Source organism: Electrona antarctica, assembly GCF_951216825.1.
Source record: "Electrona antarctica genome assembly, chromosome: 6".
NCBI classification, from domain to species: Eukaryota; Metazoa; Chordata; class Actinopteri; order Myctophiformes; family Myctophidae; genus Electrona; species Electrona antarctica.
Window position 1 is genome coordinate 58,281,828 of NC_136811.1, and position 25,330 is coordinate 58,307,157.

At 42.1% G+C, this 25,330-nt stretch overlaps 1 protein-coding gene and 1 long non-coding RNA gene across 2 annotated transcripts; both read right to left on the bottom strand.

Moving 5' to 3' along the window:
* Positions 1-6,053: 6,053 nt before the first annotated feature.
* LOC306925200 (uncharacterized protein) lies at positions 6,054-13,790 on the bottom strand (the record flags this gene model as incomplete). The annotated part of the gene is made up of 2 exons (XM_079503891.1): positions 6,054-9,641; positions 13,562-13,790. The coding sequence occupies 2 exons, from the start codon at positions 13,788-13,790 to the stop codon at positions 8,167-8,169; spliced, it is 1,704 nt and encodes a 567-aa protein (XP_079360017.1). The 3' UTR covers positions 6,054-8,166.
* Positions 13,791-22,917: 9,127 nt separating this feature from the next.
* Positions 22,918-24,743, bottom strand: LOC306925295. Its single transcript, XR_013790236.1, has 3 exons — positions 24,624-24,743; positions 23,296-23,394; positions 22,918-22,974 (listed from the first exon to the last, which is right to left on the bottom strand). It is a non-coding gene; the product is annotated as an uncharacterized lncRNA (long non-coding RNA).
* Between the last annotated feature and the right edge of the window lie 587 nt (positions 24,744-25,330).

The window sequence follows — 25,330 nt, forward strand, 5'->3', positions numbered from 1 at the left end:
GAAAGGTTTCTCTCTAGTGTCGATACGCTGGCGTGTCCTCAAGGGACCCGAGCCACTGAAACACTTGTCACATCGTTCGTCATCATCGTCCTCACTGGTCTCCCCCCAATCATCACTGTCTTCAGTGACTTCAGTGTCAGATTCGAGTTCAACTTCAACTTCAGAGCAGTGGTAAGATATGTCTTCTCCTTCAGAATCAACATTTTCTTCTTCACCTTTCACTGCTAGTAATGTCAACGTTGACCCAACAGGTTCCTCTGGTCTTTGAAGTAGCTCCTCCTTTTCCTCTTTAAGCTCCTCCTGTTCCTCTTTAAGCTCCTCATGTTCATCTTTAATGTGTAGAGGCTCTGGTTTCTCCTGGAGCAGACTGGGGCTGCTCTCCTGTTTAATAGAATCCTCCTCTTTACACACAACAATGTGCAGGATGTCTAGGAGCAGAAACATTACATAATAATGAATACTGCATTCCTAAAATGTAAAGCTATTAGTCCACTGTCCATGTTCCATGTAGAAAATAAAGGTTTTAGCAACACATCAGTAACTTCAATATTTTGAGAAGTAATTAGAATTGCTAATTTTAGTTAGTCATGAAACTATGTTAAAACAATGTGTGGCGGTGGCCACTCGGGCTCCCCCAGAGTTAGTGTTGAAGTGTCCTTAAGCAAGACACTGAACCCCTAATTGCTCCGGATGTGCTGGTTGGTGCCTTGCATGGTTTCCGTCACCATCGGTGTATGAATGTGTGTGTGAATGGGTGAATGTAATGCACAATCTATGTAAAGCGCCTTGGATAAAGGAGCTATATAAATGCACCATTTACCACAATACTTCACATGTGGGCTCTGATCTGGGAGTGAACATGTTTAGAATAGGTGTTGTCTGCATGCATGGAGACCGCCAAGACACAATTTGCCAGTGCCTAGACTACACGTCAGAAAAACATAGGCTACCACAATGCATAATTTAGCTAGTGGTTTCCCATCATGTAGATATGCATCGACAACAGATAACACGAGTGCACCCTCTCAGGAGAGTGCACTGGGGCTTGACAATGTTATCATTATGAACATGCAAGATATTAATCTCGTCACAAAAAGGAACAATATAGCCTGCTATAGGCTACAACTCACTGTACATTTATATATTATATGTGTTTGTACTTGATTGGGTTTTAGACTATAGTGCAATTATATTTAGAAAAGCCTCCTGTGGATAGGTGTTAAAAATATACACTTAAAGGTTCGCCCCATGTGATTGTGATGTCAAATTAACGAACAGAACATAACAGCAATTCCTACACACTTCCACGTGCTTAATATCTTGTTTCAATTGCAGCTCATTGCAATGTGTTGTGAGCTTGTGGATTGACTAATTAAGGAAACTGTCCCCCCTCACAATATACTGTAGGTATGCTAGGGTTCAAATGGTTAAACCTCAAATGAAGAAGCTGAGAAAAAGCCAGTAAAAGATCTGTGTTAATCTCACACAGTTCACAATCACAGAGCCATTTCTAAACACCTCGTCTCCTACAGAGACACACCATAAAAATATGTTTTCCATACTGTAAAGAAAATCACAAGGTGAACTTTTATGGTCCAGTTTTCTTTCTAATTGCATTTGTGCAAAATACAATGTGATTTTGTTAATGGTAATAAGAAAATAAACATTAAATAAAATATCTTTCAAAATGGAATTTGAGAGATATTCCAATGGTGGATTTTCACATTGGGATATTATCAGTGTCATGATATGTTTTGCCATTGTTACTGTACAGTGAAAATAAGTCATTGTGGCAGCCTTACAGAACAGGATAATAGGAGGCGGAAAAGGAAGAGCACATGGAACTTACTGAGGGGTGGGTGGTCTTCAGGTTCCTGTTTAATAGAAACGTCTTCAGGTTCCTGTTTAATAGAAACGTCTTCAGGTTCCTGTTTAATAGAAACGTCTTCAGGTTCCTGTTTAATAGAAACGTCTTCAGGTTCCTGTTTAATAGAAACGTCTTCAGGTTCCTGTTTAATAGAAACGTCTTCAGGTTCCTGTTTAATAGAAACGTCTTCAGGTTCCTGTTTAATAGAAACGTCTTCGGGTTCCTGTTTAATAGAAACGTCTTCAGGTTCCTGTTTAATAGAAACGTCTTCAGGTTCCTGTTTAATAGAAACGTCTTCAGGTTCCTGTTTAATAGAAACGTCTTCAGGTTCCTGTTTAATAGAAACGTCTTCAGGTTCCTGTTTAATAGAAACGTCTTCAGCTTCCTGTTTAATAGAAACGTCTTCAGGTTCCTGTTTAATAGAAACGTCTTCAGGTTCCTGTTTAATAGAAACGTCTTCAGGTTCCTGTTTAATAGAAACGTCTTCAGGTTCCTGTTTAATAGAAACGTCTTCAGCTTCCTGTTTAATAGAAACGTATTCAGGTTCCTGTTTAATAGAAACGTCGCTGGCTGAGTCTAGAGAGTTCATCTTCACCTGCAGTCTGGACTCCACACTGGTCTGAAATGCAGCAAGTGAATAACTTTAATAACTGGAGACCTAGTGGAGAATATTAATAACAATAATATTAGAGAGTAAAACTGGCCTGCCATCAACTCCAATGTTAGAGAAATTTCTAGAACACCATTACATTTTCAATAGATGAATTTAAAAAAAAAAAACAATCTGGGGACCCCCCAGAATAATTTGGCGACCCCCCGAGGGGTCACGACCCACGGGTTGAGAAACCCTGATCTAGCTGACTATTTAATTGCCATAGAGACGACAGATGTTTTTCACAGCGACAGAATGCGTAGCTGTCCGCGTCAATGCCTTTTATTTTATCACAATGTCAAAACTCAAAACATACCGATGTGACTGATTTTTATATTATTATAGTCCGATGCGCCATTCTATTCACAGCGTTTTGTAACCATAATCAAATCACAGAGTATAAAACTAGCCATTAAAACACCAAACAGACATGGTCACTGGGTTAACCTGAGACCTCATTCACCACACTGATTTCCAAGTTTAGTACAGATTTCTTTATCTAATCTCTCGTCAAGATCATCATCATCATCATCTATTATTCATGTTATCCTGTATAGGCTACTTAGAAATTCATCATCTATTATTCATCATGTTATCCTGTATAGGCTACTTAGAAATAGTAAATATGACGTGCATGATAGGTTAGAACCATTAGACAGTTTGTTTATAACTTTACCTACCTATTTATTAATTTATGTATTCATTAATTTATTAATTCATTCATCAATGCGTTTACTTTGATGCATTACATACGCTGCATTATAGTTAATGTACGTGACATACGTATGTTTACTCATTTACACTCCAATGGCGAATAGTTGGATTTATTAAAAGCTAATATGATGTATTGTTTGACAGTCACAGGAAGAAGGGGTTGTCTTCCGGTCTCATTCTCAACAAGGTCCACAACCCAATGTGAGTGTCCGTCTGCCTGACCATTCTTTATCCAGATAAAAATCAGTCACATCTGTATGTTTTGACATTGTGATAAAATAAAAGGCATTGACGCGGACAGCTACGCATTCTGTCGCTGTGAACAACATCTGACGTCTCTAGGCGACAGCTGACGCAGTCTGAGAGACTCTAAAGTTAACAGGGTCTGAAGACAAACTGGAACACCGGCAGCGAGAGGAGAGCAGCACACATGCTGCATATGATATCTGCATAAGACTGCAGCCACGGGGAGGTTTTTGTTCACACTCGTGGGAGGTCCTGCGTTAGCCCCTTTCGGAACCCTACGTTAAAGTTTCTGACATTTTGATGACTTTAGACGTAGGGTTCCTTCCCGTCGACTTCAAGCGATGTGCTCATTTCAATACGCAGGCTGACTTACCCTCTCCGACGCGTGTCTGCGCTGTGACAACCGAACCCCCCGCGAACGGCGCAGAAGCCGTGGCTGGCTACCTGCGACAGAGGCAGGAACGCGCAGATAGCCAGTTCCGGCGCTGGAGGCGGGACAATGGGATGTCAATAAGGAAGTCAAGAGAGAATTTCAGAGCTGCCAAAACGGTCTAACAAAGATTAAAAATACTTAACGGCTTCTGCGCCGTTCGCGGGGGGTTCGGTTGTCTCCGTTGTCTCCTATAGCTCTTATATGCTTTTGGAATATGTCAGCATCACACCCACAGCGCAGACACGCGTCGGAGAGGGTAAGTCAGCCTGCATATTGAAATGAGCACGTCGCTTGAAGTCGACGGGAAGGAACCCTACGTCTAAAGTCATCAAAATGTCAGAAACTTTAACGTAGGGTTCCGAAAGGGGCTAGTCCTGCGTGACCCCCGCGCCAGAACAACTGTGCTGTCTTTAATATTTCCCGGTTTATTTTGTTCATTACTGTTAAATTCAGTGTTGACGTTTGTGTGACAGATCGCGCAGGAGGCATTTAGGGAAATACGTAACAAATAACCGCGTTCCGTATTGATTCAATACGGGACAGTCAGTTCATCTTACCTGCTGTGTTTCAGTGGTTGAGCTGCTAACAAACGTCCTCCTGCTGCTTAACGACCACACTGTTTTGAAACGACACGTTTTTACTTTTCTTTGTTTGTTAAAGTGTCAACCATGGTGTCAACAGTCAGTCAACACGCCGCCATGTTGTTTTCACAACTGCATTGTGGGTAAGGTTATCTTCTGATCAGTGTATGTAGACGCCAGTTGGCGTATTGCTGCCCCCTACTGTTGGTCTCCGGTACTGTCCAGTGTTTTTTTTTCATAGTATAAACATCAGGTCAACACAAAAACTGCTACTCTGAGGACGAAACCATAAAAAGCACTAAGACATGTTTACATCAGGGTCCTCCATTTTCAATTCATCAGAGGGGGTTTATGGTTGATATAGTACTATGTGACCTTCCAGACCTGGAGAGAAGAGAACACCCATCTAGGAGTGCAACGGTTAATCCAACTAATACATTTAAATCATTATGAAAAATAATTGTTAGTCATTAAATTGACACATCAACCGATTATTAATCAATCCCTATGGAAATGTCATTATAGGCTACATCTTCCCAATGAAAAATCAAAAAAATATTGAAATCTTAACTCATACAAGGCACAGTTCGATGCGTTTTGAGCTTGTAGATTAGCTATTTTAACAAGTCTCACACAACACTGCAACTTAATTAGTAGGCCTATAACAGGGCTGACATCGTTAATCAATTTGAGAAATAAAAACAAGATTAATAACAGCTCCTCAATTATTTGATTAATCATAAAGTAATCTATAGATGAATGGTTTAGATGGATAGTTTTTGTGATTTGATATGGCTCTGTAAGTGTGTGGTCGGTGAAGGGAGGTTTTATGTAGAAGAGCGTGTGTGTCTGTTTATTTAAAATATACTTTGAAATCTAATTTCCCGCTTGTGTTGAAACGTGGAGCTTTGAAGGCAGTGACATCTAGGAAATCTATTTTTTCTGTTGCTAGTCAGGTATATTCCTTGGGATTGTAGGGGTTCTTGTTGGTGTGTTGTAGCACCTTAGAGAAGGCCACCTTCATATGCTGCTCACCATGTAGTCAAATGGAAATACTTAGTGTTGAAAAGCATTAGAGTTGTAAGCAGTGTTGATGGACCATAGAGTATTAAAAGGATAGAGACTGATCCGGAGCGATAGCCCCCCCTGGTATTCATTTCAGTGGAAGTTGCTCAGTGGCGTTTTGAAGCATGTTTTTAAAAAAAATAAAAAAACACCAAAACCCAGCTGCACAGGGTTTCCCAACTCCACGGGTCCGCCTGCAGTCCCCGCTCTTACCACTAGGGCTGAGCGCTGCAACGTTGGAGAGCCTCCCTCGGGGCTTGGGATGGACAGGGAATGTGCTCCAAGTTGTTTGCACTCCCACAGCATCTCGTCTGTCACATGACTTGGAAGACAGTAGCCTATTTCACTGAGCTTCTATTCTCCATAACGTTACATTTACATTCGTGGCTTTCTTCATTGCTCATTACCGTATTGATCAGCTTTCATATGTGACCAAAGTTGACACACAGTAAGTCATTGGATTTGTATTTATTTTGTTCATGTCATGTGAAAGCAGGGAATCATAGCATCAAATTTACATTTTGGTTGTTCAGTTTGACCCACCAGTTTTGGAGATATGGCTTAGGCTATAGAGTAATGTCTTACAGAAAACAGCGAGTTGAGAAAACAGGCTTGAAAGGTTCACTTCTGTGGTCTCTAACATTACATGCATTTAGCTACATGTTTAAGCATTAATTTCATATTTATATGTCAGTTTCAGCTCTGTCACTTATTTCAGACATGCTCTAGTATGTGAAGAGTCTGCCCTGTGCTATTAACTCATTTTGGATAAAAAGAAAAGTCTGTTTTCTGTTTCTCCTCTCCTGAACAGTTAAGGTCCCTGCACACTGCTGTGTTTCTCCTCTCCTGAACAGTTAAGGTCCCTGTTTCTCCTCTCCTGAACAGTTAAGGTCCCTGCACACTGCTGCTGTTTCTCCTCTCCTGAACAGTTAAGGTCCCTGTTTCTCCTCTCCTGAACAGTTAAGGTCCCTGCACACTGCTGCTGTTTCTCCTCTCCTGAACAGTTAAGGTCCCTGTTTCTCCTCTCCTGAACAGTTAAGGTCCCTAACTCTCTGCACACTGCTGCGTTTTTAGGATTTTTAGCAGTGTTTTTCTGCCGTTTTCCCGAAAAACGCGTCCAGTCTGCAAGGACCTTTAGTCTTGCCGCCCTGACTGTCAAAAAGAGTCACATACTGTATGCATACATCACATATAATCTATCTTAATTAATGGTAGTATTTGCCCATTTAAAACATTCATTATTTATATCATGATTTACATACATTTACTGATCATGTTGCTCCTTTACTATTAAATTGTATTGAATAATAATATATTTCTTTGGTAATAGAGGGTATGCGTGTGACATCATCATCATACCCAGAAGTTATGCGGGAACGCTTACAGAGTGGCAGAAACTACTTTTAGGCCTGAGGCCTCGACAGCCCATGGATCCAAACAAAAAAGTTGATCGCATTAAACAACTCATTTTGCCACTCACACATACAGAACCCACTGTTTGGGGAGAGGGCAGCCAACGATCTTCTGTGCCGTGTTAATGACCCAGCTGGTGAACCACACATACAGAACCCACTGTTTGGGGAGAGGGCAGCCAAAGATCTTCTGTGCCGTGTTAATGACCCAGCTGGTGAACCACACATACAGAACCCACTGTTTGGGGAGAGGGCAGCCAACGATCTTCTGTGCCGTGTTAATGACCCAGCTGGTGAACCACACATACAGAACCCACTGTTTGGGGAGAGGGCAGCCAACGATCTTCTGTGCCGTGTTAATGACCCAGCTGGTGAACCACACATACAGAACCCACTGTTTGGGGAGAGGGCAGCCAAAGATCTTCTGTGCCGTGTTAATGACCCAGCTGGTGAACCACACATACAGAACCCACTGTTTGGGGAGAGGGCAGCCAACGATCTTCTGTGCCGTGTTAATGACCCAGCTGGTGAACCACACATACAGTATGCACTACGTTAGTATGCTCTCTATGGAGCACCCATAAAAGGACACCAGCAGTCTCTGTGTGATGTTGTTCCCCCTGAGCACCCTCAGGAAGTATCGTCTCTGTGTGATGTTGTTCCCCCTGAGCACCCTCAGGAAGTATCGTCTCTGTGTGATGTTGTTCCCCCTGAGCACCCTCAGGAAGTATCGTCTCTGTGTGATGTTGTTCCCCCTGAGCACCCTCAGGAAGTATCGTCTCTGTGTGATGTTGTTCCCCCTGAGCACCCTCAGGAAGTATCGTCTCGGCTGGGCCTTTTTCAGCAGCTCAGAGGTGTTCACGCTCCAGGTCAATGTGGACTCCCAGAAAGCGGAACGAGGACACCCTCTCCACACAGTCCCCAATCATGATCAGTGGTGGAGTTAATGGAGGCCTCTTTGGAGAAGATCCGTAGAACTATCCATAATGTTTGCCTCTCTAGACTCTATCCAACTCACTGCCAACATACACAGTCACAGTGCTAAGAGTAAGTTATGTTTTATCCATTGTAGAGACACTGGAATTTGACTGACTGAACCACTTTTTACAATGGAATGGTCTTTCTCCAGTGTGGATACGCTGGTGTCTCTTCAGGTGGCACGACTGAGTGAAACTCTTGTCACAATGGAATGGTCTTTATCCAGTGTGCATACGCTTGTGTGCCTTCAGGTTAGATGAATGAAGGAAACTCTTGTCACACTGTGAACAGTGGAAAGGTTTTTCTCCAGTGTGGATATGCAGGTGTCTCTTCAGGTCATATGGCTGAATGAAACTCTTCTCACAATGTTTACACTGGAATGGTCTTTCTCCAGTGTGGATACGCTTGTGTGCCTTCAGGTGAGATGACTGAAGGAAACTCTTGTCACACTGTGAACAGTTAAAAGGTCTTTCTCCTGTGTGGGTATTCTGGTGTATCTTCAGGTCATATGAGCGACTGAAACTCTTGTCACACTGTGAACAGTTAAATGGTCTTTCTCCAGTGTGGATATGCTGGTGTCTCTTCAGGTGAGATGACTGAGTGAAACTCTTGTCACAATGTTCACACTGGAAAGGTCTTTCTCCAGTGTGGATACGCGTGTGTGCCTCCAGGTAGCATGAATGAAGGAAATTCTTGCCACAATGTTCACACTGGAGAGGTTTTTCTACAGTGTGGACACGCTGGTGTATCTTCAGAGAATCTGACCTAGTGAAACTCTTCTTACAATGTTTACAGTGGAAAGGTTTCTCTGTAGTGTCAACTTCAACCTCAGAGCAGATTTGCAGCATTGACCAATCAGGTTCCTCTGGTCTTTGAAGTAGCTCCTCCTGTTCTTCTTTAAGCTCCTCCTGTTTTTCCCCGGTGTGGACACTCTGGTGTCTTTTCAGATAATACAACTGATTGAAACTCTTGTCACATTGTGAACAGTTAAAAGGTTTATCTCTAGTGTCGATACGCTGGCGTGTCCTCAAGGGACCCGAGTGGACACGCTGGTGTATCTTCAGAGAATCTGACCTAGTGAAACTCTTCTTACAATGTTTACAGTGGAAAGGTTTCTCTGTAGTGTCAACTTCAACCTCAGAGCAGATTTGCAGCATTGACCAATCAGGTTCCTCTGGTCTTTGAAGTAACTCCTCCTGTTCTTCTTTAAGCTCCTCCTGTTTTTCCCCGGTGTGGACACTCTGGTGTCTTTTCAGATAATACAACTGATTGAAACTCTTGTCACATTGTGAACAGTTAAAAGGTTTATCTCTAGTGTCGATACGCTGGCGTGTCCTCAAGGGACCCGAGTCACTGAAAGTCTTGTCACGTTGTTCGTCATCACCGTCATCACTGGTCTCCCCCCAATCATCACTGTCTTCAGTGACTTCAGTGTCAGATTTAAGTTCAACTTCAACCTCAGAGCAGTTTTGCAGCATTGACGCATCAGGTTCCTCTGGTCTTTGAAGTAGCTCCTCCTGTTCCTCTTTAAGCTCCTCCTGTTCATCTTTAAGCTCCACCTGTTCATCTTTAAGCTCCTCCTGTTCCTGTTCATCTTTAATGTGTAGAGGCTCTGGTTTCTCCTGGAGCAGACTGGGGCTGCTCTCCTGTTTAATAGAATCCTCCTCTTTACACACAACAATGTGCAGGATGTCTAGGAGCAGAAAAAATACAAAATAGTTAATATTACATTCCTAAAATGTAAAGCTATTATTCCACTGTCCATGTTCCATGTAGAAAATAAAGGTTTTAGCAACATATCAGCAACTTAAATATTTTGAGTAGTAATTAGAATTGCTAAATTTAGTTACTTCTTTAATTTGAGTCATGAAACTATGTTAAAACAATGTGTGGCGGTGGCCACTCGGGCTCCCCCAGAGTTAGTGTTGAAGTGTCCTTAAGCAAGACACAAAACCCCTAATTGCTCCCGATGTGCTGGTTGGTGCCTTGCATGGTTTCCGTCACCATCGGTGTATGAATGTGTGTGTGAATGGGTGAATGTAATGCACAATCTATGTAAAGCGCCTTGGATAAAGGAGCTATATAAATGCACCATTTACCACAATACTTCACATGTGGGCTCTGATCTGGGAGTGAACATGTTTAGAATAGGTGTTGTCTGCATGCAGGGAGACCGCCAAGACACAATTTGCCAGCGCCTAGACTACACGTCAGAAAAACATAGGCTACCACAATGCATAATTTAGCTAGTGGTTTCCCATCATGTAGATATGTATCGACAACAGATAACACGAGTGCACCCTCTCAGGAGAGTGCACTGGGGCTTGACAATGTTATCATTATGAACATGCAAGATATTAATCTCATCACAAAAAGGAACAATATAGCCTGCTATAGGCTTGTGACAGTGTGACCCCACCCTGTCACTGTCTGTTTGCTTTTACATGCCTTTCAGTAGCGCGCACTGTTTAGGTAGGGTATGGACAAACAAAACTACAAGCAAACGGATCACAAACAGCTCTCACCACAGTTTCACCACAATTTCTCAAACAGTTACTAAGGTGTCCTGTCACTTTAAATAGGGGACAGCACAGCACTAATGGGCCAAGTTGGGCCAAACCAACTCCTGTCTAGAGGTAGGGAGGATTGCTTGTCGCCGAGGGACATTGGCGTCTAAAATGACGTTGGAAGAGGACTTGGGAGAACTAAGGACTTTGAGAAATAGAAGAGCTACAAGCTCATTGAAATATGAATGTGTATATAACTGCCTTTTGACCTAGACTATAACATGTTGTGGATCATGTTAACCACTTTTAATTTGGTCCTGTGTTGTGGGAGGAGCCAAGGGGGTATATAGCTCTGGGAGATGGCAGTGTCAGGTAGTGATGGGCCAATGAGGCTTTTATGAACCTCTGAACCAGTTGAACCAATTGGTTCAAAAATGTGTTAAGCTTTGAAGCTTCAGTGAATAGTGACATCTGCTGGCGAAATGCTAGACTGCATTTAATTTAGGCAGTAGAGACAGTGAAACACTTACTACAGGACACAGCAAAACTTTAGTAAATAAACCTATATTATCAGATTAGATTTTTGTTGTGAAATCTTAGAAGGAATGTACTCTACAAATAAAGACTTGAAGTTGATTGATTCATTTGTGTATTCAACTATTTGGGCAACATGTGAGCTTTATCCTGTAATTCATGGACCTGGATTGAGTGTGTCTAAATGCCTAAACTGTAATTAAACATTGAAATAAAATAAAATAAAAAAACATAAACACACAATAGTGTTTTGTATGGAGCAGTGTGATATGTTTGTAGGATGGGGAAATATTTGACACATCTAATGTATTGCTAATGGCCAATTAATACATTCATGTCAGATTTAATTTAATACGTTGTATTGCACAGATGCACATCGCAATGTTGATTAAACGTATTGATTAAATAACGCTTAGTTACAAATATAGATGTGCCACTTTCGTCTACTGTATTGCATCAAAATATTTGCAGTACCCCAACCAAGGTTTGAACTGACGACCCTCCGCTTACGAGTCCAGCACGCAACAGACAAGCCACAGCAGTAATTTACTGATAGGGTTTTCCTGTAGGTTTTATCATGGTTGCGCAAGCCGATCCGTGGCAACTCAAAGTATTGAACCAGTTCCTAGACCAGTTCGAGGAAATGAACCAGTTACTGCTTCGGACGTCATTGGTCACGTGACTTTTGCTTCGGACGTCATTGGGCACGTGACTTTTTCCCTACTGAAGCAAGCTTCGAAGCACTGGTTCATATGCAAATGAAGGTGTGGTTTGAAGCGTGTGTCGGAGCTTCAGTATCAGACGCCCATCACTAGTGTCAGGCAGTCTGGCCTGCTGTCTGATGCTGCCTGGAGCTGAGGAGAACTGTCTCTCTGAGGAGGTGATGTTTTGTTTATTATTTGTTACCATGGTTGAAAGGATCTAGATCTGTTGAGTTATTATGATGTCTATATATATATATTATAATATATATATTATGTAGTACGTTATATATATATATATATATATTGTGTTTTGCTTTACATTAGAAAGGCCTGATTTATAAATACTTATATTATATAATAATGGTTTATTTAAAATGATTTTGATTTGCATTATTGTATATAATATAAAGTACTTGATTTTGAATATACCTTTATTTTCTATTTTCAGACATTTGGTCTCCTCTGTATTTTTGTCACTTCTTATGCACTTTGGGAAATAAAACTACTGTTAAAACTCTGCCCAACTGCGTTGCCTTGCCATTCCTGGTGTTCGTATTACCCCGCCTGAGACAGGGGTGTGACAAGGCTACAGCTAAACGCAGCAACTCACTGTACATTATTTATATATTATATTTGTTTGTACTTGATTGGGTTTTAGACTATAGTTCTATTCAGAAAAGCCTCCTGTGGATAGGTGTTGAAAAGATACACTTAAAGCAATGCATCTGGTTCGCCCCATGTGATTGTGATGTCCATGTCAAATTAACGAACAGAACATAACAGCAATTCCTACACACTTCCACGTGCTTAATATCTTGTTTCAATTGCAGCTCATTGCAATGTGTTGTGAGCTTGTGGATTGACTATTTCAGGCAACTGTTCCCGCTCACAATATAGCCTACTGTAGGTATGCTAGGGTTCAAATGGTTAAACCTCAAATGAAGAAGCTGAGAAAAAGCCAGTGAAAGATCTGTGTTAATCTCACACAGTTCACAATCACAGAGCCATTTCTAAACACCTCGTCTCCTACAGAGACACACCGTAAAAATATTTGAGACCTACATCCATACTGTATAGTCCAGTAATGTAATTTGACCTCAATCTAATTGCAAAAAAAACAAACTCAGCTGATTTTGCAACTTCAATATATCCTGAATAACAGAAAAAAGGTTGCCTGGAATTGTCTGAGGGGAAAGTGTTGAAAATGGCCTGTACAGTATGGCCACCATTGTCATCCTATTATAAGGCAATATTTTCTAAATGGCCTTGTGCTTTAAGTAGCATGTGACATATCAAACTAGGGGGTTGCCATTAATCTAGCCCAATGAGGGTTTTTGTGTAAAACGAATGCTTGGAATGGCTTCAGCATCATGAAAACCCCCTAGTTTGATATGTCACAATTTAGAAAATATTGCCTTATAATAGGATGTCAATGGTGGCCATACTGTACAGGCCATTTTCAACACTTTCCCCTCAGACAATTCCAGGCAACTTTGTTTCTGTTATTCAGGATATATTGAAGTTGCAAAATCAGCTGAGTTTGTTTTTTTTGCAATTAGATTGAGGTTAACCCTGTATTTTCCATAGATTTCCTGTACTAGTAAAGAAAATCACGTCCAATTTTCTTTCTCATTGCATTTGTGCAAAATACAATGTGCTTTAGTTTATGGTAATAAGAAAATAAACAAAATAAAATATCTTTCAAAATGGAATTTGAGAGATATTCCAATGGTGGATTTTCACATTGGGATATTATCAGTGTCATGATATGTTTTGCCATTGTTACTGTACAGTGAAAATAAGTCATTGTGGCAGCCTTACAGAACAGGATAATAGGAGGCGGAAAAGGAAGAGCACATGGAACTTACTGAGGGGTGGGTGGTCTTCAGGTTCCTGTTTAATAGAAACGTCTTCAGGTTCCTGTTTAATAGAAACGTCTTCAGGTTCCTGTTTAATAGAAACGTCTTCAGGTTCCTGTTTAATAGAAACGTCTTCAGGTTCCTGTTTAATAGAAACGTCTTCAGGTTCCTGTTTAATAGAAACGTCTTCAGCTTCCTGTTTAATAGAAACGTCGCTGGCTGAGTCTAGAGAGTTCATCTTCACCTGCAGTCTGGACTCCACACTGGTCTGAAATGCAGCAAGTGAATAACTTTAATAACTGGAGACCTAGTGGAGAATATTAATAACAATAATATTAGAGAATAAAACTGGCCTGCCATTAACTCCAATGTTAGAGAAATTTCTAGAACACCATTACATTTTCAATAGATTAATTAAAAAGAAAAAAAACAATCTGGGGACCCCCCAGAATAATTTGGCGACCCCCCCCGAGGGGTCACGACCCACGGGTTGAGAAACCCTGATCTAGCTGACTATTTAATTGCCGTAGAGACGACAGATGTTTTTCACAGCGACAGAATGCGTAGCTGTCCGTGTCAATGCCTTTTATTTTATCACAATGTCAAAACTCAAAACATACCGATGTGACTGATTTTTATATTATTATAGTCCGATGGGCCATTCTATTCACAGCGTTTTGTAACCATAATCAAATCACAGAGTATAAAACTAGCCATTAAAACACCAAACAGACATGGTCACTGGGTTAACCTGAGACCTCATTCACCACACTGATTTCCAAGTTTAGTACAGATTTATTTATCTAATCTCTCGTCAAGATCATCATCATCATCATCTATTATTCATGTTATCCTGTATAGGCTACTTAGATATAGTAAATATGACGTGCATGATAGGTTAGAACCATTAGACAGTTTGTTTATAACTTTACCTACCTATTTATTTTATTTATTCATTCATTCATCAATGCGTTTACTTTGATGCATTACATAGGCTGCATTATAGTTAATGTACGTGACATATGTATGTTTACTCATTCACACTCCAATGGCGAATAGTTGGATTTATTAAAAGCTAATATGATGTATTGTTAGACAGTCACAGGAAGAAGGGGTTGTCTTCCTGTCTCATTCTCAACAAGGTCCACACAACCCAATGTGAGTGTCCGTCTGCCTGACCATTCTTTATCCAGATAAAAATCAGTCAAATTGGTATGTTTTGACATTGATAAAATAAAATAGTCTAGTAGCCAGCCCATAGAGCCTCATTGTGAACCCGGACATGTTGAGTACACCAAGGTTTTATGTTAGAAATGTTTAGTATGGGTCCCGACTCCCCAGCATGTAGAAACTGATGTTATAAATGTTGAGTATGGGTCCCCAGCATGTAGAAACTGATGTTATAAATGTTGAGTATGGGTCCCCAGCATGTAGAAACTGCCTGATGCTAACTTGCATATGTTGAGCAATTTTCATAATTGGCATAATATGTGACCATACCAATTACAACCTATAGAAGGCAAAATATTCAAAATGTCATCATGCTTTATGTAGCATGTGATGTGTCAAACTAGGGGGTTTTCATGATGCTGAATCCATTCCAAGCATTAGTTTTGCAAAAATAATTGGGCTAAAAACGGCCAATGCCGTCATCGAAGGCTTTTAGTCAGGCTTCAGAGCTAACCATAGCACTGAGACGGCATTGCTGAGAGTTTCAAATGACCTCCTGACTGCAGCAGATAATAACCTCCTCTCTGTACTGGTGTTGCTGGACCTTAGTGCTGCATTCGACACTATTGACCACCACATTCTGCTACAGGGACTGGAGCACCTGGTTGGCATCAAGGATGTCGCACTGAAATGGTTCGAGTCCTATCTGTCTGACCGATTTTAGTTTGTTAATGTCAATGATGGATCCTCAACACGTGAAAAGGTCAAATACGGAGTTCCACAAGGCTGTGCTTGGACCAATACGTTTCTCTTTATATATCGTTATTGGCCCTAAGCCCCTAAGACAAACTATCCGACGAGAACTTTTCCCTAGATGGCATTACCTTGGCCTCCAAGGCCACTGTAAAGAATCTGGGAGTTACCTTTGATCAAGATATGTCCTTCAAATCTCACATCAAACAAATCTGCATAATATTGCAAAGGTTAGGCACATCCTGTCCAAAAATGACGCAGAAAAACTTGTCCACGCATTTGTTACCTCAAGGCTGGACTACTGCAACTCGCTATTGTCAGGCTGCCCAAGTAAGTCTCTGAAAAGCCTACAGCTAGTTCAAAATGCTGCGGCGCGTGTGCTGACAGGTACCAGAAGAAGAGACCATATCACTCCTTCACTGGCCTCTCCACTGGCTCCCGGTTAAATACAGAATAGAGTTCAAAATTCTTCTCCTCACCTACAAAGCTCTCAATGGTCAGGCACCACAATATCTCAAAGAACTCATCGATCCCTACAAACCAAATAGAACACCAGTGCGTTTACAGTATGCAAAAATGCTTACTGTTCCAAAAATATCAAAAGTTACAATAGGAGGCAGGGCGTTTAGGTCCCAGGCACCTCAGCTGTGGAACCTTCTCCCGGCTTCGGTCCGTGGGGCTGACATGCTCTGCACATTCAAAACTAGGTTAAAAACCTTTCTCTATGACAAAGCCTATAGCTAGACTTGTCTCCAGTACTCGCTCACCCGATAAAGTCATAAGGGTGAGAACTGAGTAAGGGGAACCTCCCACCAAACGCCGCACCTGTGTTGTGTGTCTGCTAAATACCATAACTGTACATTGTTTGTGTGGGTTTGTCTCCCAGCAGTGCTTGTAATATACACTGTATAGGCTCCAGTAAGGCCTGCCACTAACCCAACCTCCGGGGAATCCCTCCCCGGAGTCTCTTTTCGTCCTCCACTTCGCAGTTCCGTGGACCTCTAATATTAACCCCCAACTGACTGCCGAGTGTGACCGTGGACCAGGCCACTTCATGGAGCCCACCAGAAGTGTGACCGTGGACCCGGCCTCACAGTGCACGACCTGGACCAGATGTGGACCAGGCCCCTCCCACCCTGTCTATCTCTCTTCTATTCTTTCTTCCTATTTCCCCCCCCCCTCTCCCCCGACACGGTCGAGGCAGATGGCCGCCCACCCTAGAGTCGGGTTCTGCCTGACGTTTCTTCCTAAAGGGGAGTTTTTCGTTACCATTGTCGCAATATTGCTTGCTCTGGGTGGATCTTTGTTGGTTGTATAGTGTCTTGAGACAACTTGTTGTGATTTGACACTTTAATAAAAATTGAATTGAATTGAATCACAAATTGATGATGTCAGCACATTTGGGCAAGTGGGCATGGCCGTTTTAAAGGTATATTCAGTGATTTCACTTAATTCAAATATCACTTATTTTTTCTTATTTTTTGGATAATCCTCCCTACTATAAAGTGTGCTGACCATATAAGGAGTTCCTCCCTGTCCCCAGTGAGCCCCTGGGGTCAAACCAACCCTAGTTTCGGTTTGGGCTTTGGGTGGCAAAGCCTTCATCCAATCAGGATGAGAGGGGCCTTCTTCCAATCATGATCGAGTGGGGCGGGCATTGGTGCACGTGCTGTTGGTCTGTTGTACTTCCCCCACTGTAGAGCGTGTGCATGTGCATATCTTGTTACGGGGTGGACCGGGTTTTTTTCCAAATCACCCAAATCACTGAATGCTCCTTTAAGCCCAATGAGTGTTTTTTTGCAAAACCAATGCTTGGAATGGATTCAGCATCATGAAAACCCCCTAGTTTGACACATCACATGCTAGATAAAGCATTTTTGAATATTTTGCCTTCTATAGGTTGTTAATGGTATTGTCACATATTATGCCAATTATGAAAATTGCTCAACATATGCAAGTTAGCATCCGGCAGTTTCTACATGCTGGGGACCCATACTAAACATTTATAACATAAAACGTTGGTGTACTCAACATGTCCGGTTCACTTTTTGGCTACTAGGCTAAAAGGCATTGACGCGGACAGCTACGCATTCTGTCGCTGTGAACAACATCTGTCGTCTCTATGGCGACAGTTGACGTGGTCTGAGAGACTCTGAAGTTAACAGGGTCTGAAGACAAACTGGAACACCGGCAGCGAGACAGGCAGAGGATTTGGCACGTCGCCGCAGAGCAGAGCAGCACACATGCATATCGGCAGCCACGGGGAGGTTTTTGTTTACGCTCGTGGGAGGTCCTGCGTGACCCCCGCGCCAGAACAACTGTGCTGTCTTTAATATGTCCTGTTTTATTGTGTTCATTATTGTTAAATTCAGTGTTGACGTTTGTGTGACAGATCGCGCAGGAGGCATTTAGGGAAATACGTAACAAATAACCGCGTTCCGTATTGATTCAATACGGGACAGTCAGTTCATCTTACCTGCTGTGTTTCAGTGGTTGAGCTGCTAACAAACGTCCTCCTGCTGCTTAACGACCACACTGTTTTGAAACGACACGTTTTTACTTTTCTTTGTTTGTTTAAAGTGTCAACAACAGTCAGTCAACACGCCGCCATGTTGTTTTCACAACTGCATTGTGGGTAACGGTGTTCTTCTTCTTATCAGTGTGTGTAGACGCCAGTTGGCGTATTGCTGCCCCATACTGTTGGTCTCGGGTACTGTCCAATGTTTTTTTTTCATAGTATAAACATCAGGTCAACACAAAAACTGCTACTCTCAGGACGAAACCATGAAAAGCATGTTTACATCAGGGTCCTCTATTTTCAATTCATCAGAGGGGGTTTATGGTTGATATAGTACTATGTGACCTTCCAGACCTGGAGAGAAGAGAACATCCATCTAGGAGTGCAATGGTTAATCCAACTAATACATTTAAATCATTATGAAAAATAATTGTTAATCATTAAGTTGACACATCAACCGATTATTAATCAATCCCCATGGAAATGTCATTATAGGCTACATCTTCCCAATGAAAAATCAAAAAAATATTGAAATCTTAACTCATACAAGGCACAGTTCGATGCGTTTTGAGCTTGTAGATTAGCTATTTTAACAAGTCTCACACAACACTGCAACTTAATTAGTAGGCCTATAACAGGGCTGACATCGTTAATCAATTTGAGAAATAAAAACAAGATTAATAACATCTCCTCAATTATTTGATTAATCATAAAGTAATCTATAGATGAATGGTTTAGATGGATAGTTTTTGTGATTTGATATGGCTCTGTAAATGTGTGGTCGGTGAAGGGAGGTTTTATGTAGAAGAGCGTGTGTGTCTGTTTATTTAAAATCTAATTTCCCGCTTGTGTTGAAACGTGGAGCTTTGAAGGCAGTGACATCTAGGAAATCTATTTTTTTCTGTTGCTAGTCTAAGTATATTCCTTGTAGGGGTTATTTTTGGTGTGTCGTCGTAGCACCTTAGAGAAGGCCACCTTGACCTTCATATGCTGCTCACCATGTTGCCAAATGGAAATAGGCTTAGGTGTTGAAAGGCAATAGAGTTGTAAGCAGTGTTGATGGACCATAGAGTATTAAAAGGATAGAGACTGATCCGGAGCGATAGCCCCCCCATTTTTCAGTGGCGTTTTGAAGCACCCGGAAGAACGGTCTACTTCAAGTGCAAACGAGCGCTCAATGTTAAAGCCCAGCTGCACAGGGTTTCCCAACTCCACGGGTCCGCATGCACTCCCCGCTCTTACCACTAGGGCTGAGCGCTGCAACGTTGGAGAGCCTCCCTGGGTGCTTGGGATGGACAGGGAATGTGCTCCAAGTTGTTTGCACTCCCACAGCATCTCGTCTGTCACATGACTTGGAAGACAGTAGCCTATTTCACTGAGCTTCTATTCTCCATAACGTTACATTTACATTCGTGGCTTTCTTCATTGCTCATTACCATATTGATCAGCTTTCATATGTGACCAAAGTTGACACACAGTAAGTCATTGGATTTGTATTTATTATGTTCATGTCATGTGAAAGCAGGGAATCATAGCTTCAAATTGACATTTTGGAGATACTGTATATGGCTTACAGCAATCTCTTACAGAAATCAGTGAGTTGAGAAAACAGGCTTGGAAGGTTCACTTCTGTGGTCTCTAACATTACACCTAGCTACATGAACTTTAAGCATTAATTTCATATTTACATGTCAGTTTCAGCTCTGACATTTATTTCAGACATGCTCTAGTATGTGAAGAGTCTGCCCTGTGCTATTAACTCATTTTCAACAATGAACAGTTAAAAGGTTTTTCTCCAGTGTGGATACGCTGGTGTAATTTCAGGGTACCAGACAAACTGAAACTCTTCTCACAATGTTTACACTGGAAAGGTCTTTCTCCAGTGTGGATACGCTTGTGTGCCTGCAGGTGACCTGACTGAATGAAACCCTTCTCACACTGTTTACACTGGAATGGTCTTTCTCCAGTGTGCATACGCTTGTGTGCCTTCAGGTTAGATGAATGAAGGAAACTCTTGTCACACTGTGAACAGTGGAAAGGTCTTTCTCCTGTGTGGGTATGCTGGTGTATCCTCAGGCCATATGACTTACTGAAACTCTTGTCACAATATTTACACTGGAATGGTCTTTCTCCAGTGTGGATATGCTGGTGTCTCTTCAGGTCAGATGACTTACTAAAACTCTTGTCACAATGTTCACACTGGAAAGGTTTTCCTTCAGAGTGAACATGCTGGTTTATCTTCAGGTCATATAACTGAACAAAACTCTTGTCACAGTATTTACAGTTAAAAGGTTTTTCTCTAGTGTGAACATGCTGGTGTCATCTTAGGTCAGATGACTGACTAAAACTCTTGTCACAATGTTCACACTGGAAAGGTTTTCCTTCAGAGTGAACATGCTGGTTTATCTTCAGGTCATATAACTGAACAAAACTCTTGTCACAGTATTTACAGTTAAAAGGTTTTTCTCTAGTGTGAACATGCTGGTGTCTTCTTAGGTCAGATGACTGACTAAAACTCTTGTCACAATATTTACACTGGAAAGGTTTTCCCCCAGAGTGAACATGCTGGTGTAACTTCAGGTCATATGACTGAATGAAACTCTTGTCACAATGTTTACAGTTGAAAGGTTTTTCTCCAGTGTGGAGATGCTGGTGTCTCTTCAGGTTAGAGGAATTAATGAAACTCTTGTCACAATGTTTACACTGGAATGGTCTTTCTCCAGTGTGGATACGCTTGTGTGCCTTCAGGTGAGATGAATGAAGGAAACCCTTGTCACACTGTGAACAGTTAAAAGGTTTTTCTCCAGTGTGGATACGCTGGTGTAATTTCAGGGTACCAGACAAACTGAAACTCTTCTCACAATGTTCACACTGGAAAGGTTTTCCTCCAGAGTGAACATGCTGGTGTGTCTTCAGGTCAAATGACTGAAAGAAACTCTTGTCACAGTATTTACAGTTAAAAGGTTTTTCTCTAATGTGAACATGCTGGTGTCTTCTTAGGTCAGATGACCGACTAAAACTCTTGTCACAATGTTCACACTGGAAAGGTTTTCCCCCAGAGTGAACATGCTGGTGTAACTTCAGATGACCTGACTGATTGAAACTCTTGTCACAATGTTTACAGTGGAAAGGTTTTTCTCCAGTGTGGACACGCTGGTGTATCTTCAGAGAATTTGACCTAGTGAAACTCTTCTTGCAATGTTTACAGTTGAAATGTTTATCTCTAGTGCCGATACGCTGGCGTGTCCTCAAGGGACCTGAGTCACTGAAACTCTTGTCACATCGTTCGTCATCATCATCCTCACTGGTCTCCCCCCAATCATCACTGTCTTCAGTGATTTCAGTGTCAGATTCGAGTTCAACTTCAACCTCAGAGCAGTGGGAAGATATGTCTTCTCCTTCAACATCAACTTTTTCTTCTTCACCTTTCACTGATAGTAATATCAACGTTGACCCAACAGGTTCCTCTGGTCTTTCAAGTATCTCCTCCTGTTCCTCTTTAAGCTCCTCCTGTTCTTCTTGAAGCTCCTCCTGTTCATATTTAAGCTCCTCCTGTTCTTCTTTAAGCTCCTTATGTTCCTCTGTAATGTGTGGAGTCTCTGGTTCCTCCTGGAGCAGACTGGGGCTGCTCTCCTGTTTAATAGAATCCTCCTCTTTACACACAACCATGGGCAGGATGTCTAGGAGCAGAAAAATGACAATAGTTAATACTACATTCTTATATATCTGTGCTTTCATCCATGCTTCCATAGCCTTTTAAATCTTATTTCCCATCCACGGGCACAAGCAAAGTGATATCAGCAGCTTCCACCCGATCTGTGGTGGTGTTCTGTTGTCTGACGAGGGTAGCTACTAGCTAGCATGGGAGCTAACGTTAGTTTAACTCTGGTCCCTATCGTTAGGAGTCCTTAATAACACTGGTTCCATCCTTTCCCCAACCCCTCACACTCGATGTTGCGAATGGGAATATAATTTGCAGCAGCTACACGTCTTTGCATCGACACTGTGCACAGCAGGCAGACCTGTCAAAACTATGCATTCCCAAAACTCAGAGACATGCCACCACCCTAAGTTCAAACCCACCTCTAGAATATTGCTTTCCCCAGCTATCTCATTCCACTGTTTTAATTTATTTTATTCCATAGTCTTAGTTTTTCCCTAATAAGGTTGTTTTTATTTGTTTTCTCATGTTCCCCATGTAAAGCATATTTAGGTACTCAGAGAAGCATTATATAAATAATGTTATTATCACTATTATTATTACTACTTGTAGACCGGGGCTGACGGACAGATCGATGAACCAATCAGGTTCACCTGAGCCGCGGCCCTCCCATCTAGGCCAGAAAGGTCTAGCGTTAGCTCAGGCTACCTACATCTATACTGTAAAGAAAATCACACGGTGAACTTATGGTCCAGTTTTCTTTCACATTGCATTTGTGCAAAATACAATGTGCTTTTGTTAATGGTAATAAGAAAATAAACATTAAATACAATATCTTTCAAAATGGAATTTGAGAGATATTCCAATGGTGGATTTTCATATTGGGATATTATCAGTGTCATGATATGTTTTGCCATTGTTACTGTACAGTGAAAATAAGTCATTGTGGCAGCCTTACAGAACAGGATAATAGGAGGCGGAAAAGGAAGAGCACATGGAACTTACTGAGGGGTGGGTGGTCTTCAGGTTCCTGTTTAATAGAAACGTCTTCAGGTTCCTGTTTAATAGAAACGTCTTCAGGTTCCTGTTTAATAGAAACGTCTTCAGGTTCCTGTTTAATAGAAACGTCTTCAGGTTCCTGTTTAATAGAAACGTCTTCAGGTTCCTGTTTAATAGAAACGTCTTCAGGTTCCTGTTTAATAGAAACGTCTTCAGCTTCCTGTTTAATAGAAACGTCTTCAGCTTCCTGTTTAATAGAAACGTCGCTGGCTGAGTCTAGAGAGTTCATCTTCAACTGCAGTCTGGACTCCACACACTGGTCTGAAATGTAGCAAGTTAATAAGGACTTTAATAACTGGAGACCTAGTGGAGAATATTAATAACAAGAATATTAGAGAATAAAACTGGCCTGCCATCCACTCCCATATGTTAGAAACATTTCTAGAACACTCATATCTCCATTCCTGTATCGTTCCACTTCACCCAAGACCACCATTACATTTTCAGAAGGACTCTATTAACTATTGAACAGATTTTCTTGCTCTAAGCTGCTGCTGACACTGATGTCAGCAGCAGCTTAGAGCTAGCAACTGTTATGTGACAATGAACAACACCTTGACGCTGGAAAAGAGAGACACTTACTGAGGTCTGGCTGCTCTTCAGGTTCCTCCTGTTTCACTGAAACAGGTCTGGCTGGGTCTGGAGAATTCATCTGAGCCTGCTGTCTGGACTCCACTGAGTCTGGAAAGAAACCATTGAAATCCCAGAGGAGTTTAGGATTAATTAAGACCAGAAACTTCTCTTATTCTCAACTTCAATAATACATAAATTATTTTAGTCGTAGACCCCCATGTTTTTTTTTTATAAATCGCTGATCTCACCTATGCTCTCACCTATGGTCATGAAGTGTGGGTCATGACCGAAAGAATAAGGTTGCGAATACAAGCGGCCGAAATTAGTTTTTTCCGACGGGTGGCTGGCATCTGCCTTAGAGATAGGGTGAGAAGTTCAGTCACGCGGGAGAGACTCGGAGTAGAGCCGCTGCTCCTTCGCCTGGAAAGGAGCCAGCTTAGGTGGTTCGGCATCTGGTTAGGATGCCTCTCGAGCGTCTCCCTAGGGAGGTCCTCGGAGGAGACCCCGGGGCAGACCAAGGTGCAGATGGAGGGATTACATCGACTCACTGGCCTTGGAATGTCTCGGAATCCCCCAGGAGGAAGTCACTAATGTTGCTCTGGAGAGGGAAGTCTGGAGCTATCTGGTGGATTTCCCCCGCAACCCGACTACGGATAAGCGGTTGAAGATGGATGATAACGCTGAGGCGGATGTCAGGCCATGTTGCCTGACATTCTGGTTAATTTCCGCAGGGGCGTAACTAGTGTGACGCAGACAACGCATTGAACGCAACTAACATGGGGCCCAGAGGCAAGGGGGGGCACACGGCCGCCCAACCGTGCTTTCGGCAAAATAAAATAATAAATACCTATACAGAGATGCAATAACAGTTGAGTTGACCAAAGTTTGGCGGAGCCTGGTGGTGGCTGCGGCTAGCACACACAGTCACACAACGTAGGCACACACGTGCCCCGCCTCCCAACAGCTCTGGTGGAGAATAACGTGATAACGTGTCTGGAGCTGACCAGCCTGCGTGGGGGCCTACTGACGTCTAGTTACGCTATCTGTCGCTTAGCAACCTAAAGCCATTGATACGTTGGCGAAGAGCGCCATCTATTGTAAACCACTGAAAAGACCATTGAACGTAAAGCACCGTCTTTGGCAGTGAAGCGTTGGATGTTAAAGGACATAAATAGCCGTTCTTGGCAGTCAATGTTTGTGCAGCCACCCAGATGTAAAGTAAACGTGGGCCGTGAGAGATTTCTGCAGATCTTCGCTATGGAAGTGATTAAATGTTTAATATTAGCTCATGGCTCACATGTTTAACTAGCTGTAAATAAAACGGTAGGCCTACATACCCATCCTGTACAGCTTTACTACTGGTTGCAGCGTTGCATCAAACAGTCCATGTCCCTGGCGGTCCATCTCCCGCCGGTCCTCTGACCGTGCTAAATATCTTTTGGAGGCCATCTCTCTCCTGATGGCGTGAGATCTCCTCCTGTGGTGCTCTGTGGAAATCACCAACAGAAAATAATATTTAGTTTAACGGCATCCTTACATGCTGTGATGTGTCCATCGTCACCATTGGACATAGATGCGCGCACACACACACACACACACACACACACACACACACACACACACACACACACACACACACACACACACACACACACACACACACACACACACAGATAAGAGTAAATTAAAAACACATGTTAGGGATGTAAAGCCTGTGAAACCGTTGTGTACCAGTCCCGCCAATAACACACACAGGCCCCTTTTTCATCTGAGGATGAACCGGTTTGGTTCCTTAATCCACTCTGTGCGGTTCACACTAAATCTCGTGTTTAGACCTATTGCACAGTGTCAGTGTGCCAAACACGAGAAACACAAGATTATATTAAAACATTTAAAAACAAAAACTAGAGGGCGTTGGCGCACCACAAGAGGTGCACATACCACAGTTTGGTTTAGGAAGTTACAAATATTGCAGGTAATCATTTTCTTTGCAATGTTGAGGGTAAAATGCTCTTAGACTGTGTAGGTATTTTTGGATGTGATG